An 18210-nucleotide genomic window follows, 5' to 3' on the forward strand; every position below is an offset into this window, starting at 1 on the left:
AGGTGGTGACTGAACAGGTGATCTCTTTATTTTCCTCACCTCCTTTGAATTATACTACTTCCTAAGTTTTGCCTCAAATTGAATCATGACTGCGCTGATGATGCTCCGCTCTGTAAATACATGTTTTATATCTCGGGGTTGAATGTGTTAAAGACACAAACACCAGTAATTCCTGAATCTTTGGTGCTGACCCACAACCTACAGTACAGTTTTAGGTCTCTGCCATCTATTAATAAGAGAAAACAGTAGAGACAAAAGCAGATTTTCTGACTAAAATGATTCTGTGTTACTTTGTTGCGCCATTACTAAACATTTTGATTCAATACTTTTGGACACTGTGTGTCAAAACAAATCAAAGTTACAATTATAGCAAATATAGGCTTAAAGAGCACAAGCTCTGCTTTAATTTGAGGGGTTGGACAACAATATCACTATACCAGTTGCAGATTAATTACAGCCATTTTTTAAAAATTCTGTATTTTCAAGTACTGACATGTACAGTACTGCGAAAAAGTCACGTGTCATTCATTTCTTCACATTTTGCTTCCACGGAGCCAGACTTTATTGTCATTTTTAAGTGATCTTGAGGAATAGCTCTCCAGGCTTTCTCAAGGTGTTTTAAAGTTTTTTCGTGGACATTTGCTGCTAATTCTTTCTCCAGATCTTGTAACTGAACATTTCAGAGGAATTTTTATTGTCTGCTTGTTAAGACACTTAACACTGGCCAATGATGTGTTCAAGCATTGAAAAGACACATAACTTAAACGTACAAAGCAGAAACTTAGAAGCAATTTTAATCTGTATCTTAAGGCACTTTGATACTAGCAGCCTGTCACAAAAACACATCATTTATTCACATTTCCTTAGTTGAAACCGTGAAAATGCCAGCAATAACATACACCTTGGGAAATTTGGCATATTGCAATGTGGTGTCTCCTTAAAAATGGATAAACCTACCTAAAGAAAATGAACAGAATCTGAAACTCATGTCCTTAAGAAATAGAAAAAAATCCAGCAAAGACCTTACACAGGATCTGAGAGATGCACGTGACCTTTCAGCTGATCCATCTTCTGTTCACTGAAGCCTCATCAGAGATGGTCTCAGTGGAAGGACGGCTTTCAAGAAGACATTTCATTAAGGAAATGTCCTTCAAAAAGCCTGGAGAACTATTCCTGAAGGTTTCTTAAAGAAACCACATGAAAGCTGGACTAAGAGCATTCATGTTGAAGAATAAAGGTGGTCATACCAAATATTGACTTTGAACCCTGTCAGAACTGTGCAAACTGTTTTTCCTTATATATCCTTATATCCCTTTCACATTTTCCAAGCAAAATATAAAGAGATGAGGGATAAGTCAAGATTTTTGCACAACACTGTATTTGAACAATGTAATATTATATATCATAATATTAATCTTCACTTTGCACACAGAGGCTGAAGTAGTAAATTATACAGAAGTTAAAATGACCACAGATATGTGCACGTAACTCTAATCTAAGGAATGACATATAGAGTCCTGATAATGCCACATAACTGTAATCCTAGATTTTATTCAGGATCTTTCTCACACCTTTTCTTCTCTGTCTTTTCTACACTAGCAAACAAATTTGAAATACCAATATATCAAAAACGATTTGACTGATTTACATACAGTGTGCATACCTGGCAGTCTGTCTGAGCTTCATGCGACGCTAATCATCTATCTGGAATATTTCATGCTGTCCCTTAAATCTTTCTGTCTCTGTCTGTGTATCTGTTACAGTCCCAGAGGCGACATCTCAAAGATGTAATCACAGCCTGAGTGCCATTAGCCTGAAGATCTCCCTCTTGTAGAGAGAGGCTCCAGAAAATGACTAAAGATCAGCAGATAACTCAGTGAACACATCATCTGTGCACACACTGACACAAACTCACACTGATTGACAAGTGTGCTCAGCAGGGTTTTATAAACCTGATGTCAGCCTGACAGGGCATTTGAGACTGTAACTATAAATGCTTTCCAGTGTTGAAACAGAGGGATAGAGCAGCATGCTCTGCAGACAATTAGAGATCAAACTAAGGTAAGACTTTTTTTTTTGTGTATTGTAAAGGTTAGTTTTCTAATCAACAAAAACACAGATTTAGTATTTGTGGCTTGTTAATGTGTGACTAATAACAAAAGTGGATATAACAAAAGTCCTTTTCAACAAAAAGTATGTTGCAGAAGAAGCAGATTAAGTGCTTTGCATCCTTTAAGTCAACGGTTAGCATCTGTCTTTGTTCAAACCTTACATTTCAGCGTTTCGAGCGACTTTCTGTGTCATCGAGTCACAGTGAAGTGCAATAGCACCCCCTGTGACTCAAAAAGTGAACTTTTTCTCGATCTAGCACCGCTTACTCTGGGATCAAGTAAGAAACTCTTTTCCCTTTTTCCAGCCTGCCCTCATCTGCCTGGTTTACCACATGGAAGTTTTGTTTTTTTTTTAAAACAAAACAAGAAAAAACTCTCTTCTCTTCGCTTCAGCAGTGCATGATCTAAAGCCTTATTATAACCTCAAATTGGCCCTAAAGACTTTTTTACAAAACTGTGGAGTCTCTAATGTCTTACACTGAAAAGCAGTGGTCAGGAGACAGACATTGGACACACTGTCTTGTCATGTGTAGGGGTGTGAGATTCTGATTTCTTGCCTCCTGACTGAACTTTACACTAGTTTAAACCGTTGTTATTATGTGACACTGTGGCATTTTTAAGACAGTTAAATATGATGTGGTGCTTTAAGGATAAGTGAAGTAACCGGTTACATCACGGTTCTCATACAAACAATTTTAAAAAATGCTTAAAGAAACATAATGGACACATGAACTGCTTCAAACTGCCAATAATACACATCTTCAGAGCAACATATAACAATTATAGTAAACTTTAATACTTACACAATGCAGCCATCTCTTTGGGGAGGTCTGCGCCAAAACGGCCAAAAAGGTGACTACTGGCCAGCAGGTCAAAGGGGGAGTGGCTCCGCATGGAGTTAAAGGTGAAGGGGTACATGGCACGAGGGTAACCCGTCATGTGACGCACTTGGTGCTCTCTGTTGGCCGCCATCGTGACAAGTACAGTGGTGGTTTAGATGACGTTTCTCAGAATTTCTTGCCGTTTCTTCTTCCTCGTCAGGAGCCTCTGCTGAGCTTGAAACAGACTAGTGCCATTCAGCCCCTCAAAGCTGCGGGCCCGTCTGCACTCACAGAGAGGTAAGAGGGATGAAAGCAAGCAACCAAAACCTGGCCGGGTCCAGACTCTGTAGAGAAGGAGAGAAGAGAAGAAAGAATGGCTAAATATGCCTATTAACTTTAAACTCACCTAACGTTTTAACAATCCCATCAATTCATTCAAAAATCTTTAACTTTGAGCACAAACCTGAGATACCTAAAAAAGCAAACTCCAACCACGAAGCCAAATTAGAGAAAGACGTAGAAAAGGAAACAGAAGTGTCGAAGAAGCAGTTGCGAGAGCTGAAGCAGAGGGGAGTACAAAACTTTCATCCTTCTTTTTGTCTGTCTTCCAAGTAGTGCAATAATTTTAGGCAATGCCATATGATTTAAATCAGCAGAACTGTACTATAAAGGGTCTCTCTGTTTCCCCTGCCAGCCTGACTCCTGCCAGCCTGCCCGAGAGCGGCCAGCTACAACATGGGTAAAGTTAACCCTTTACAGGAACACACACACACATGCACACACAAAATTACTCATTCACATTTTAACGGAAAAAAGCAAAAGAAAGTCACTTTTCCTCCACTGCCTTAAAGGTGCTCAATGAGTGCAACTTTTCTCACCTTTAACCGTCTCTCAGGATTAACACTGTGGCCCATCCAAAAAGTTAAATTAGGGCAGCCCTCATATCATCTTACTCTATGACTCCCATCCCCTTCGTGATTTCATGAGTGGGTGGAGCTTAAGTCTTTGTGGTTGGGCTGTGGTAAATACAGCTCGGCCAAAGAATGTCTTGTTGTTTTGGGCCTGCTTCAGCATGGGAATCCAACACCCAGGGTGGGTGAGAGGCACAGTGAGAGAATTATGAATTTACAAATGTCCTACACTGAACTACAACTGTATGACTAACGCTCTGATTCAGCAGATACGCACACTTAGTTCTAAGTAACAACAAAAAACAAAGAGGATGTATCAGCGCTTCGTCTTCAAAAGCAAGTCATGTCTTGATCGATCTATCTGTCTGTATGTCTACAGAGAGAAAGGTGTGAACAAAAGGTTGGTCAGCTAGTGCGCTGTCATCACTAACGATGTTACTTCATGTTAAATTTGGATCAGTTTGAAAGAACGAAAATTGCAGAGTTGCGCGGTGTAAGTGGTCAAGGGGACTTCTCGGGAGCAAGCTAAAAATAGCAGCTGCCATGGAAGCTGTGCGGCACACATCTTTTGGATGTATGCTTTAATCGTTCACAGTACAAAATCCAAGGAACTCTTAAAGGTGTGGAAAGTCATATATGATCAAACTGGTCAAACCAAGTAACTGAGCTAGAAGGCTTCTCTGCCAGAGGTGGCCAGAAAACTAACGGCCTTCAGACGGCCTCTGCAGAGAAGCTGCTGGAAGGACAACCTTTTCAATTGTGCTCCATCAATCATGTCTTTATGGCAGAGAGAAGCCAGCTTGGTATTTGCTAAACAGCATCTATGAGAAAAAAAGAAAAGAAAGCGTGATGAGTGAACACTGACCTCTCTAAACACTATCTGTGTGGTCCTCACCTGGCTCATAGGTGTCAAACATATGGCCAGTGGACCAAAACTAGGTCTAATGATGCCCATTTGAAAGTTTGCAATGTGTTTTTTTATTTTATATATATATATATATATATATATATATATATATATATACTAAGAAGAATGCAACACCTATAGGCCCAGGAGCCATGATGACACAATTCTTTGGTGTTATAATAGAAGTATTTTTTAGTAATGACAGTAGTTGGACAGAAGATGGGAAAGGGGAGCGATTCTTTCCTGCTCAGGTCATCTACAGATCAAAGTGGACTGTGCGTGGTCCACCGGTGACCCCTGCCTTTTAGAGGGAAGCATGGTGGTTGTAGCATCATGCTATGAGAGGGTTATTTTCAGCAGCAGGGACATACAGAAAGACACTTGAAGAAAACCCTTTTCCAAGGTGAGACTAGGAAACAGCTCACCTTTCAGTTCAATTTCGACCCAAAGTACACAACCTCAACAACCCTGGAGTCACTTAGAGGTTGGCTGATAGTGTTTGAGTGTCCTTTAGCAGCAGCCCGGCCAAAGCACTCACTGATGCTTCCCAACCAATCTGATGGTGCCTCAGAGGATCTGGCAGGAGGAACGGAACAAACTGCCCAAATTTAGGTGCGCATAGTTTGCAGAAACCAAAAACACTCAAAAGTTGCATCCGCTGCCAAAGGGGCCTCTACAAAGTATTGAATAAAGAGGTACTAAATACTTTTGTAAAAGAAACGTGAAAGGTATTAAAAATATGGTTTAACTTTGTTATTACTGATTATAGATTCACGGGAAGTGGCGGTCTGAATGATTTATCTGACAACTTTAAAAAGGGAAACACAGCGTAGTGCTACTGATTTTAATTCGTGTTACCACTAAAGTGCTTCTCACTGTCACTGACAGTAATAGGGTGGACCAACTATTCAACTAATCTACAGTGTGCGATTACTAGAGGAAAAAGTCTTTTACGTCCACTTTCTCCCACAAACGCACACATACAGTAGACGTTACACGTACACACAAAGCCACAAAGTCAGCGCAGTGAGTGTTGTTTTAAAAGTCATATTTCCCGTATTGACATATTTTCTGTAACTGCTTGGCTCTGCTGTGGTCAGGGAGAGTCCCTGCAACTGTTTTTCACAAAGCCGTTTCGTGTTTGACGATTAAAGAATATCAAACACAGGTCGGACAAAGTGTGCAGGATTACACGCGCGGTGTGGAATGGCCACGTTTTGTAAAACTTATGCATACGCATGTCTCTCTGAAAGCAGGACACGGCGAGACAGTCAAGAACGGACACGCAGGCTGCCGCGGCGAGTGCGCACAGATGTTCTTTGACTTTAATCATGTTCATGGGCAAGTAATCAGTGGAAAACACACAATGTTCACACATGCCGAAGCGCCATTGAAAGCGGCAATTGACCTTGAAGAATGAAGTAGTAAATATAGGACAGAGAATCCTATCGCAGATGCAGCAACTTCGAGTTGACTCTTTAACCAATCGATTTCAAAGGGTGAAATCAGTACTATGAAAGCCTGAAAGCCAGATGTATAAAAGGATTGGGATGAAGAAGAAAAAATCAAGTGTCGAAAGCCGAGGAAAAAGATGGAAAAAAGAGGGAAACAAAGGAAAAGAGGGAAAGAGAGAGAGGGGGGGGGGGGGGGGGGGGGGGGGGGGGGGCATATGAGGGAGTTTCAAGCATCTGGCAGGCCATGTGTAAAAAGTGAGCAGAGTCCTGTTAATTAGAGCCATACTGCAAATGGCATTAATAACAGAATGAGCAGACTGTGGTACGGCAGTATGGGGGGGGGAGAGGAGTGGGCAGAGCGGTTGCAGAAAACATACATAAAAATAAAGAAACTACTTTATTTCCACTAATAAACTATGAAATAATGAGTGCCCAAGCCAAGGACTGGTTTCTTTCTCTCTAATGAGCGACACCCCCGCCCCCTCATTCTGCCTCCGGGGGGAATACACCTTCAGTAGACCAACAAAAGTGGCGCTGTGTCTCCAGGCCTCCTGGCCTAAACGCTGCTTTTATGAGACCTGGCTGGGTCAGGTCAAATTGGGTCATCTGGTCCTGGTCGTGCTGACACACACACACACACACACACACACACACACACACACACACACACACACACACACACACACACACACACACACACACACACACACATAAAACTGATGCTCTTTTTTTTCTCCCAGATTTTTGAGGATGAAAAAACAGACTTGCTGCAAAGAAAAAAAGGATGGGGGTTTCCAGCAGTGTTATTAGCTTGTTTTCTCTTAACTTCCATCAAACCACACGTACTGGAGCCACATCATTGTCTTTGATGCAGTGTCGCAACACTTTTGTTCAGCTGTAAACAGACGAAAGTCAAAAAACCACTTTCTGAATAGCATGTTTTAAGCTCTTATTAGGAGCATTATCTGGATTCAGTTATCCTGGGTGTAAGTGTTACTGAACTTTATGGGTTTTTCCAACCCAATTCGGCTTGAGGTTATAGTTATGAAACCACACACACACACAAACGCATGCACACACACACAGACTAGCATTTCAGGAGTTGGCCTCACCAAATCTAACATGTAAGCATCATGCTATTAATGTCTCCCTTTCCCAGGATTAACTAACCAGATGCAACACTTACGCAAGCCATGCGTAGGCATGGTACTACAAATGGTTGGAGGACTTTGCCAACAAAACTTCCAATCATCTGTGAAAGGGGACCCTGTCAATACTTGTGCTCTTTTCAGTTGGCAGCATTTGAAATTTTTTATATTAAACAAGAGTTTACAAATCACCCCCAGGTTGTTTTATGGAGATCTGTGTTCCTGCAAAAACTCCTGAACAAAAGGGCAAGTGCAATATTTTCTTTGGTTTGGAAGCCACAAAACCCCATATAACAGCCACCATTTAATTAAAAGGCAAGTGGGTTCAAACTGCACCCACACTGTGTTTTAAACTACTTTTTCTATTATCCTACGCTTCTAACCAGCCTAGCCTCTGTTTTAAAGTCTCCTGAAGAAAAAGAAGAAACAAAATCAAAGTAAACAAAGCTTAATAGCAGCACTAGTGATTGGCTGTATTCAAATCTAAAAACTGAATAACTGCAGTTTTGTGGCTCAGGAGGTAGAGCAGGTCATCCACTAATTGGAAGATTGGTGGTTCAGGTCCTGGATCCTTGAGCAAGATACTGAACCTCGAGTTGCTCATTCACACTCGTGCATGTTAGACAGAAAGCATGTATGAATGTGTGTGTGTGAATGGGTCAATGATACATGTTGCATAAAGTGCTTTGAGTCCTCAAGGTGAGCAGAAAGGTGCTATATAAGAACACAGAGATACAGCAGAAAGCTGTCCACACACTGACTAAACAGTCCCATTTGTCCACAAAAAACACCCAAGAGTCATTATTTTAAGAGTTCATTTAGGCAGATAAGTTGTTTTGACAGGTGACAAATGGCCAATATACAGAATCATGCTGACAAAGGGGCATGTTTTTACAATTATCCACCTTAGCATGGAAATAAGCTCGGCTTCCACCATTGCTTTAAAAGAAAATGATTTCTTTGCCAAATTACCAAATGATTTCTTTTTCTCTGTGGCAAGGCGTTTTGTAAAACTGTAAAAACACATTATGCAGGGTGGAGTCGGGCTAACACTGCAGTAGCAGCCTCAGGAAATAGCCTTGGTCTGGTGACAGATCATCAGTCTTTGGCGTATTGACAATTTGGTCACAACTTCAATAAAAGCTCTGTTGGCGCGGAGATAATGTGCCTTAACATTTTCAGTCAGACAGATAAATTAAGACTTTAGTGTCTGAGAAAAGAGTGGTAGCAGAAAATGTTTCTAGCCTAACTCCTCTCTGAATCCTCGCTCAACATTTACTACATCCTCTCCTCTGGCCACAATAGGGACTGGAGGTCTGGTCCCAGCAGAAAGCCACAGTGCCACAGAAATGAAAAAGCACTCACACTAAGAAAGAAAACTAGCATCACTCAGAATCCAAAACTTCTGCTGTGTGCTATTGTGAAACAATACATCAGCATCACACCAGAAAAATAAGCTCCACACAAACCTATGTGCGAAAGCTCGGTGTATCATGCACACGTGTAACATTTATAACATGATTTTTAAATAGGCCAATTACATAAAAGAAAAGAAACTGAAAAAACATCGTTGCCCACATTTATGCTTGTGTGTGCGTTAGTTCCTGTGGTCCTGTTCATATGTGGCGATGGAAAAAAATAAAATGCTGGGACTTTTTTCCCTCCAGGTTCCCGGCTCTTTTTTGTGGCGAGCGTAATTGTCCCTCAGGTTTTTCCACTTCGTACATTCCCTCACATCCATTTCAGTAGTTTCAGCTATCTCCCTCCAGGAATCTGCTGACATTTGTGAGCCCTTATATTTAGACTGTGATTATTCTTTTTTATACTGAGATGATGATTTTTATTCTCTCTGATGATGAATGATGTCGTATCTCTATGATGAACTAAAAAATGGAATTCCCAAAAACCTCATATATCAATATGATAGATCAGGCGTTAAAGAGCTAAGGTCGGATCATCAGCCACTCTGAATCCAAGCACAGCTTAGAGTTTGATCCTTTGATTCTTAAATCTCAAAGCCTTACTGCTCTTAGAATATCACCGCATTTAGGGTGAGCTGGGTTTCTCCTTGTAAGGATGATCTGGAATACGGTTAGGCAGTTTTTTGTGTGCCAGTGATGCAGTGTGGAAAGATTGACCACGGAGAGGTTGTTTCCAGTCTCTGTGTACTGTTTTGTTGAACGTTGCTCTTCATGCTTTTAACTACATGAGGTAAACACTGCATTTGTATCTGTGGCAAAACCATCACAGAGCTCTTGTGCCGGGGGGGGGGGGGGGGGGAATTTGATCATGTAAACGCGTGTTGCTGTCTGGGTGGAGCACAGAGGTGACACAGAGCTCATGCTTGGAGGAGATCCAGCTACTACAAACTGGAGCCGCACACAATGAATGCTCTGCTCCACATCACCGATGCCCCTATCAGTGTTGCCAACTCCTCAGTAAGGAAAATCGCTATCGGTTGTCCTAAAAGTCGCTAGAAGTTGCTAAATGACGTCATCGCCTCATTTGCATAATTGGTCATGCTAATGTACCTGTAACCTATGTTGTTGGAGAGAGAAATAACCTCGTGGAAGAGACATAAAGTGAGTAAAAAACGTCCTAAATGCATTTAGAGTTTATTTAGAACTACAAATTAAATTTCTTTTAGCAATTATTGTTTTTTTTAATGTCACAATTCCAACCCTGCTCCTTTACCTGGGCTTGGACCGGCAAAAGTGACCCGAAATAGGCACTCTGGTGGAGTTACTTTGTGTGTGTGTTTATAAGTAGTTCTAAACCTTGTGATCCACAAAACAGCATAAGAGTAAAAAGAGTAAAAGAAGAACTGACTGCGTTACAGCACCCGCTGCTTGTTGAGAGTAAAAGCGATACGCGCTTTCATGTCTTTGTTTAGCGACTTTTTTTTAGGAAAAAAGTCGCTAAGGGGTCTGAAAACTCGCTAAATATAGCGACAAAGTCGCTAAGTTGGCAACACTGGCCCCTATTGTATTTGATCAAGTGGTGAATAAGCGCTCAGTGTTGGCACATTTGATGTATTACACAACAGCGTTTTCTGTTTATTGATTATGCAAAGTGTGACAATGTTTCAAGCGTTTACAAAACATAGTTTATCTGATATTAAACACATAAACGTTGGAAGTTGGAATTTCTGAGTCCTTGGCTGGAATTTTTAACTGAAACGCCCCTTCAAGTCAGAAATCCAACGCAAAAAGTCGAAGCGGCCCCGTCGACCTCGGCTAAACAATCCAAGATGGTGGCGGCACATGTGAACAGCATCGCGGTGCATTTCTAGTGATGCATGGATGGCTATACTTTGCTTAGCAGCAAAGCAAATCCTGTTTTCCTCGCTTTTACGACTACTGGAACGCGCTCTGCTCCGACATCGAGGCCAACGAAATGCTCTGGTCTGTCGGGCTGAGAAAAAGGTCACTCAAACTTAAAACGGCCGTTTCTTCACTTCAATTTTTTTTTGTTTTGGGTTCATTAAGTTCAAAAGATGGTCTCACTCTACCCAACCATTTAGTCATTCTTTTTTTCAAAGCATCAAGTGTAGTTCAATCCAGGGCGATGTGCGTCAGCTGGAAAATAGGCAGGTATTCAATGGTAAAGTGCTACAGGCTTATTCTTGTGTAGTTCTTTTGTGGATCTGAGCTTTGCTTATCTGCATCTGTCCCCCTCTCTCTTTCTGTAATCTACTCGCCATTGTCACTGTAAGATCAAGCAAACAGTATTCTATGTATTCAGCTTCTTTTGGCGTGCAGACTAAAAATGTGCTTACAGGCTAGAGAGGAATTTCTAATGGAAACAAATGCAGAGAAAGGTTTTGTTGAAAGTGAACCATAGATACAGATGTATCTATGGAGACGGTAAGGAAATAAAGAGCCCAAACTCTGCTGAGTGTGAGCGGACACAAAGGTTGAAAAGTCCCCCGAAAAACAGCCAAATGCAAGGAAAAACATGACTTCAGCGGGGACAATTAGCTGTAAACCATAAACCACAAACTAATCTGGCTTAGTGAGTGCAGTCAGTCAGACATGAGCTATGCTGGACGGGGCGAGTAGAAAATGCATACACTGACACACAAACACCATTACAGAGGAGAAAAAACAGGCACCATCACCCATAAACAGCGTAATTAGATTTTCCAACAAATGACCGTACTATATTTTATGTCAAACTGACATATAAAAATGTCTTTTGAGGAGTACAAATACTGCTTTGCCATAAACCATCAGTGTCTGACAGCCATCTTATAATCTGGCTGTGGGGAACACATATTTTCAATTTATGCACGCAATTATGTCGTTCGCTTCGTCGACACTGTACACTCGAATGTAAATATTAGGTATCAAGATACTATTTCATAGCTATTTTTCAAGTATTGTTACTGATAAATATCCTTCCGAATCTTTGCAACACATCCATCTTATTACAGCAGGGGTGTCAAACATAAGGCCCAAGGGCCAGAATCTGCTCGCCAAAGACTCAAATCCGGTTGGCTGCACACTCGCATTGCATAGGATTAACAACCAAGTTGTGGTGAAATTTAGAAAAGACGTTTGGCTTCAAAGTAAAAGTTGTGCTTTACTGCTGAAATCAACAAGTTCTGGAGTGCAAGATTTTCTAAATGGGGAAACATAGTGTGCGATTGCAATCCTCAGATAGCGCTCATAGGTGCGGCTAGTTTTATGGGTGATTTACAAAAGTTGCGCTGTTTTCTAAACACATGTGCAAATTGCAACAAATTGCAGGTTGCAAATGTTACTAAATCTGATTGCAATCTAGATTTAATCATTCACCTCCCTATATTTATGCCTTGAGAAAGGAACTCCCAGAAATACATATGCAACAGGTCAAACGGTCACGGTTTCTCATTTCCATCACACTCTTTACAGGTTCATGGTGATGACTATGGCAAACTGTTAGCAAACAAAACAAAGAGGAGGAATAGCAAGGTGGTTTTAAGTGCAACAACTTATGCCTCGGCAACTAATTTCACCAATGAGTTGCAGGTTGTTTTTCCCTGCCCACCAGTGGTTGCAAGGTGGTTGCCAACTGATCTCTAGGCCCATGTGAATCGAATTGAATCAAAATAAATCTCAGCAGACAAAACACTGATCCTGTGATGCTACTATGCGAACTTGCCAAAAAATGTGAATTGACTGTAATTCTTAGCTTCACTTTGGTGAACACATTTAAAAGACGAGACGTGGCATGACTTGGAATAACAAGGAGGCAATTCTGTGTTAGCGGCGCTAATTGGGATGATGCTAGTGATAGTAATGTTTCGTAAATGGCACAATGTTGTCATTATGTGAAGGTACCCTGTGGGCTACTGAGGCTCTCCATGTTGGCGCTGGGGTCAGCTCCTGTTGCTTGAGGCTCATCAGCTCAGTCGTGGGTCAGACCTTACTGAGGCGTTCAGTAGGCAGCTTTTCACTTAGTATTAAAGTCAAATGTGAAACACACAAACACACACATACACATCCTCAGTCTGTTTCTCGCTGTTCCACCACAGAGAGGATTAGAAGAGCGTTTAAAGCCATAGCCTGTGCTGAAGAGCAGCCCTGGGCCATGATTAAAAACACTGAGATGCTCTTTAGGCACAGTGAGACACATTGAGCCTTGTTTGGGGGGGGAAAGTGCAGCGAAAGCAACAATGAATGTTACAAGTTACGTCCAAATCTCTGAAGCCAATTGGGAACGTTAGAGCGAACCACAGCCAGTGCACTCTCACTAAAATCTCTCTAAATAACTCTGTGGACAATATGTAATTCTGAGGAACAAGAAAACATTTGTGTCCTCCACTCTCAAAAGCAAGTAGCAAGCTCTCGCTTCTTTGTTCTGGAAGTTCCAAGTTTCCATTTATATGTAGTAACCAAGAGAGCAACCCATATAAAATGAAACTCAGCTGACATGGATAAGAAAAAAAAAAGATGGAAGCTGTGTAAGGGAGACGAAATAAAGGAGAAAGAAGTCAGTGAGACAGAGGGAATAAAGGAGAGAAAGAGAGAGGAGCCAGACATCCTTCTCAGCCTGAGGGGCTGTCAGTCTTGTACAGAACAATGATGAGATTGCAATGCAGTTAAACGCGTTTTATCTAACACACCCAAACACATGCACATGCAAGCAAACAAATATCGTCTCTAGCAGCTTTTAAAACAATTAAACAAACAAGGCCTAACCAACTGCAGATGGATCATAAATATTAAACCTCAAATGCTGAAGAGAGCCAACCTGGAGTTAGCGGCGCTCAATAGCCGGCACTCTACAGAGATCTGCCAAGAGAGAAAATGAACAACTGATGAAAAGAAAGGTGAAGAGAAGAGAAGCCATATTCAGTGAGTCTCTCAACCGTTCTCCACCTTGTGATCGCGCTAATATAATATGCATCATTTTACACCCAGTTGTTTATGTCCTATTTGTAGACTCCTGCACTTTTCCTCCGGACATGCTGATGAACATTCCTCCCGACATTAAGGAAAATGAATCTGGAATAGATTTGTCGAGAGTTTGCTAGAGGAGCTCATGGTGAGGCCTCGCATTGCACGGTGCGAGCACTCCCCTCAGTGTAGTGTTAGGAGACAGATGCAGGAAAGCTCAGCTCAGCTGGGAAGAGGCACTCAGCATGCAAATAACATCTTAATCACGATCATCAATCAAGCAATGCATCTGTATTTATATAGCACATGTCGCACAAAGGATGCAATTTGGAATGATTCAGAGTGCACAAAAAGAGCTTGTGTTTCAATATGTGGCCATCACTAAGCTTATTCACACATACATGCACACTTTCTCTCTCTCACACACACAGATAATGCAAAGCAGGAGTGGTGATCAGACGCACACCAGACTGTCTTGTGATATCCGGAGTAACTGATTTCAGTGTTTCCATCCAACTAATATAATTGTGGGGATGGGAACCTGTTTATATAACCTTCAGCAGGGGATGAGTGGCTGTGTGTGTGTACACACTCAGGTAGTCTAGACCTCCTCGGCCATTTGTGATGTTGATGGAATGATCCGTCAACTCTGACAGTCAGGCTGTCGGCTGTAGGGGCCTGCAGGGTGTAGAAGCCACTTCTTCTGTTGCTGGAAGTGCGTCTGATAGTTAGGAAGCTTGTGTAATACCCCCATATCTGATGTATGCAGCACGTAATGCGCTGTATGGGAACTGTGCCATCCTTGAAAATTCTGGGGGAATTTCAACATCCATTTCAGCTGATTTCCTTTCCAAGATCGTGATTTCAACAACCGTGAATCAGAGTTTGGGAAGTCAGGAATTAACCGCAGAGCTGTACACTCATCCGAGAGCAAAAGAAATGAGGACGGACGCACACGGACACAAAGATTTACAGAAGTATTCATCATCTGAAACGGAGAGCACGCGCAAGTGCCGATCAGCTTTCATTCGCTTCCCGAGCTGTTTCTGTTGTTCTTTCTCCTTCTCTCAAAAGCTCTGTTCTCAATTAAAGCTGTCCTCGGGAAACTCAATCTCCCCACTCATGCTGCCCCAGAAACACACACACACTGAGAAAAAGAGGGAGAGAGACAAGAGAAACACGAACACATCTCACTCATGCTCTGACATGTCCTCTGTCTGTCTTCTTTCTCTTGCAAACCGCCAACTTGAATTAACTTATAAGGAAAGTAAGACTGAAAAGCAAACTTACCAGACCGGGGAGAGGGGGGTCAGAGAAGGAAACACCACACAGAAGAGTGGTTTGTAAGTCAGTGGAGAAATGAGCCGAGGTGTAGTTGTTGAGTTTGTCAGAAGTCGCTCTCGCAGCAACGTTTGAGCTCAGCCTGTTGCATTCCTCCTACCTCTCCTTTTCCCGTCTCTCTCGCTCTTTCTCTTTCACCAACATACACCCTCTCTCTCGCTCTCTCTCCTCCTGAAATCATTGTGTACTTTGATTCACAAACCCTGCCTCTGTCACGTGATCCAACACTTCAAATATACAGCACATTTTTTACCAGCCACAGAATGCCCGAAGGCAGGGAAAACAGGGTCTAAAAATCTTAGGTTTCAACTTGCTGAACCCCCACCACCCCCACCAACACCACCGCCACCTCTTACCCCCACCCCTCTCTTTCTTTGTCTCAAAGTCTGTGTCTCTCTCTTTACCTTCACTCCATCTACTGCATACTGTCAGTCAACACTCTTTTTGTTAGACTTCAACTGTGTGGCCGTTTGTTTTGAATTTCTAAATTTGTTCATCCTTTCCTCGCCATCCAAAGATAGACCTAAACCAACACACGTACGTGCGAGAGAGCGGCGCGTATGTGTACGTACAGCCGCCCTTGTGAAACAGTGACTAACTCACAGACATACACAAACACACACACGCCGCAGAGGGCTGCACACCTTTGGGGATATCGGTGTCAGTTTTTGGCATTTGCTCCATGTTTACAATGCCTTGACTTTGGGACTCCGGCCGGCCAATGTGGGAGTCCGGGGGCCTCGAGCCAATCGAGGGCTACTCAGTGGGTTATTGTGACTAAATGTTCCTGATGGGATAGAAATAAACCCTAGCATCCCTGTGACTCAGGGTGATGGGAACAATAGTTTAAAACCGTCAAATGCGATACTAGTAGTGCCAATTCTCAGATTTCCATTCAACATGTCCATTTAAAGTAAAAAGAATGTAACTGATTGCAATTGAGTAATAATACAGATAAACTGTGTACAAGTATGGAAATCAAACCTCAACGCACTAATGAAAATTGCAATTGTGCATTTAAAGTGGTGCAAATATGCAAAATTTGCAAAATTTACCAAGTGTCACGGGAACCCTGGCATACACATCAGTTTTCATTAAATCTCAAAAATGCAAATGCTGTGAGCTGTTTCCCATCTTGCCTAGCTTGAGAAATACAAAGGGCCATTCTCTTAGCAGTTACCACACCTTTAACTCAGTTGAAGTGGAGTCTTTTCCTCCTACAGGATTTTCCTAAGCAAATAAGCCCTGTCGTTTTCGGGTAAGGAAACGTTTAACAGAGATACATTTGATCCATGATGAGATCAAACCTGGCCAGACGGGCCTTGAGGGACAGAGCTAACTGCCTCTCCATGTCAGAGATAAAACTGTCTGCTACCGTCTGCCTGACTGGCCTCAGCGGTGAGCTGGCTCATTACAAGCCCGTCCACAACAGCAACAGCGAGCAGCGCGGCGCAGGTCGACTTCCAGCACAGGAGCTTTACCCTCAGGTTGACTGACCAATTTTAATCAGCCAAGTATTTAAGAAAATTGATTAAACACGAGTAATTCAGTGCCATGCTAAATATCTCTGAATAAGTGTACCTAAGTTTTTACACTTATTATCTATAATATCAGACTAACATAACTCTTTTTTTCATAAAAAATAAATAACTATAAAATTAAATAGTTCCTCCACACTCTGTCTCTGTAGGCGATTATATTTTCCAGTATAAAGGCCAACATGAGAATGACAAACAGTAAAGAACAGTACAATGAAAAGAAATCTAATCGCAGTCCATGTTACTTTAATTTAGTTAATAACCTAAATTTATTTGTAGTCAGACTCTCACTTTTGGTTTATGAAATATTAACATTAATGTAAAACGTGAGAGGAAAAAAGTTGACTTTTTGTTTGAGTACAGAGCAGGTTCAGTTTGGTCAATTACCTGATACCTGTGTGTGTGTCTGCACTGATTGGTTGCCATTAAATAGGTGTGGTTAGATGGAGATCGAGGGTGTCGGTTTTGATTTGTGTGTTTAATCTTTCATCTGCGTTTCCTCCTGGAAGCGTTTGGAAGTCTGGAAAAGACTTTGATGCTAAACAAGTTATATTTCAGTTCAGAATGAAGTGCTTCTATCGCCATGCAGAACTTTATGAACAGTGCGTGTGTCGGTGACTCCCCACCTAACCGGGGACGGCTAAAGAAACATGTTTTGGATTAGTCAGTACATCACGAGCTCTTTTCATACATGATATGAAAACAACAGACCTAAGCCACGGTGAAAAATGAACAACAGAATATGTAAAGAGATCTGTAAAGATATGTTTTGTGTGTTTAAACAGTAGAATGAATGAAATACCTGGAATGGATTTTCTGGGATTTAATGAACAAATAGAGGACGTTTTTTTCGCATGTTGCTGCCCACTCGGTCACACCAACACTTTTATTTTGAACTTAATGTAAAAAACAATAGAAGAGTGTCACACAGATTTTTATGGAACTATTATTATTTTGTTTTTTGGGCATTCATTGAACAAGAGGAGACAGGAAAGTGGAGAGGCAGCAAGGGAAACGGTCCAGGGTGGAATCAATGCATACAGGCTGCCTTCTCCACTAAGTGAGCTGCAGCACCGTATTTATTGAATTTGTGACTATAACGCCAAAAGGTAACAATCTACACGTTTAAAAATAGTCATTTACTGTATTAACTATTATACTTTGTGCCTTTTTAAAAAAAAAATTACTTGAGAAAGAAACAACCTGGAACGGTTAAAATCCAAACTCCAGGTTCACTCCTTTAACTATCAAGTTTCCCGAAACGCTTCCCAGCAACGGTGTCAGTGAGAAGAGGTGAAAGGTTAGTGCTGTTTGTGTTTCTGTGTCAGTGAAATGCACAAAGACGAGGTGAGTGTACAACATCTGAGTGTGGAAGGCACATTTGTGTATTTATGAATTTCAAGCACTTGCACAGAGCATCCTTTCTTGCACATGTATCCACGTGCTGATGCGTACTCACACCAGTGGAGACGGTTAAAGACACATTTTCATTTTCACTTTTGTTCCAGTGCGAGTGGCACTGTTAAAGCAGACTGACTGAGTAAGGGGATTAGAAATGTGAGAAGGGTTTCCTCTGAGGCCTGCAGGTAAAAGTTT

The 18210-nt window shown here is 41.7% G+C and overlaps 1 protein-coding gene across 1 annotated transcript in view; it reads right to left on the reverse strand.

Annotated features, from left to right (window-relative positions):
- The window catches only part of LOC308403441 (retinoic acid receptor gamma-A-like), a 37690-nt gene extending 22437 nt beyond the window's left edge, over positions 1–15253 (reverse strand). Inside the window, exons 1-2 of the mRNA XM_080892854.1 lie at positions 15026–15253; positions 2915–3276 (exon numbers count right to left, since the gene is read on the reverse strand). Of these exons, the coding sequence (XP_080748980.1) occupies positions 2915–3083 (169 nt within the window). The 5' untranslated portion in view covers positions 3084–3276; positions 15026–15253. The remainder of the gene's footprint in view (positions 1–2914; positions 3277–15025) is intronic.
- Positions 15254–18210: the final 2957 nt, after the last annotated feature.

The sequence above is a fragment of the Rhamphochromis sp. 'chilingali' genome (assembly GCF_963969265.1).
Source record: "Rhamphochromis sp. 'chilingali' genome assembly, chromosome: 9".
NCBI lineage: Eukaryota > Metazoa > Chordata > Actinopteri > Cichliformes > Cichlidae > Rhamphochromis > Rhamphochromis sp. 'chilingali'.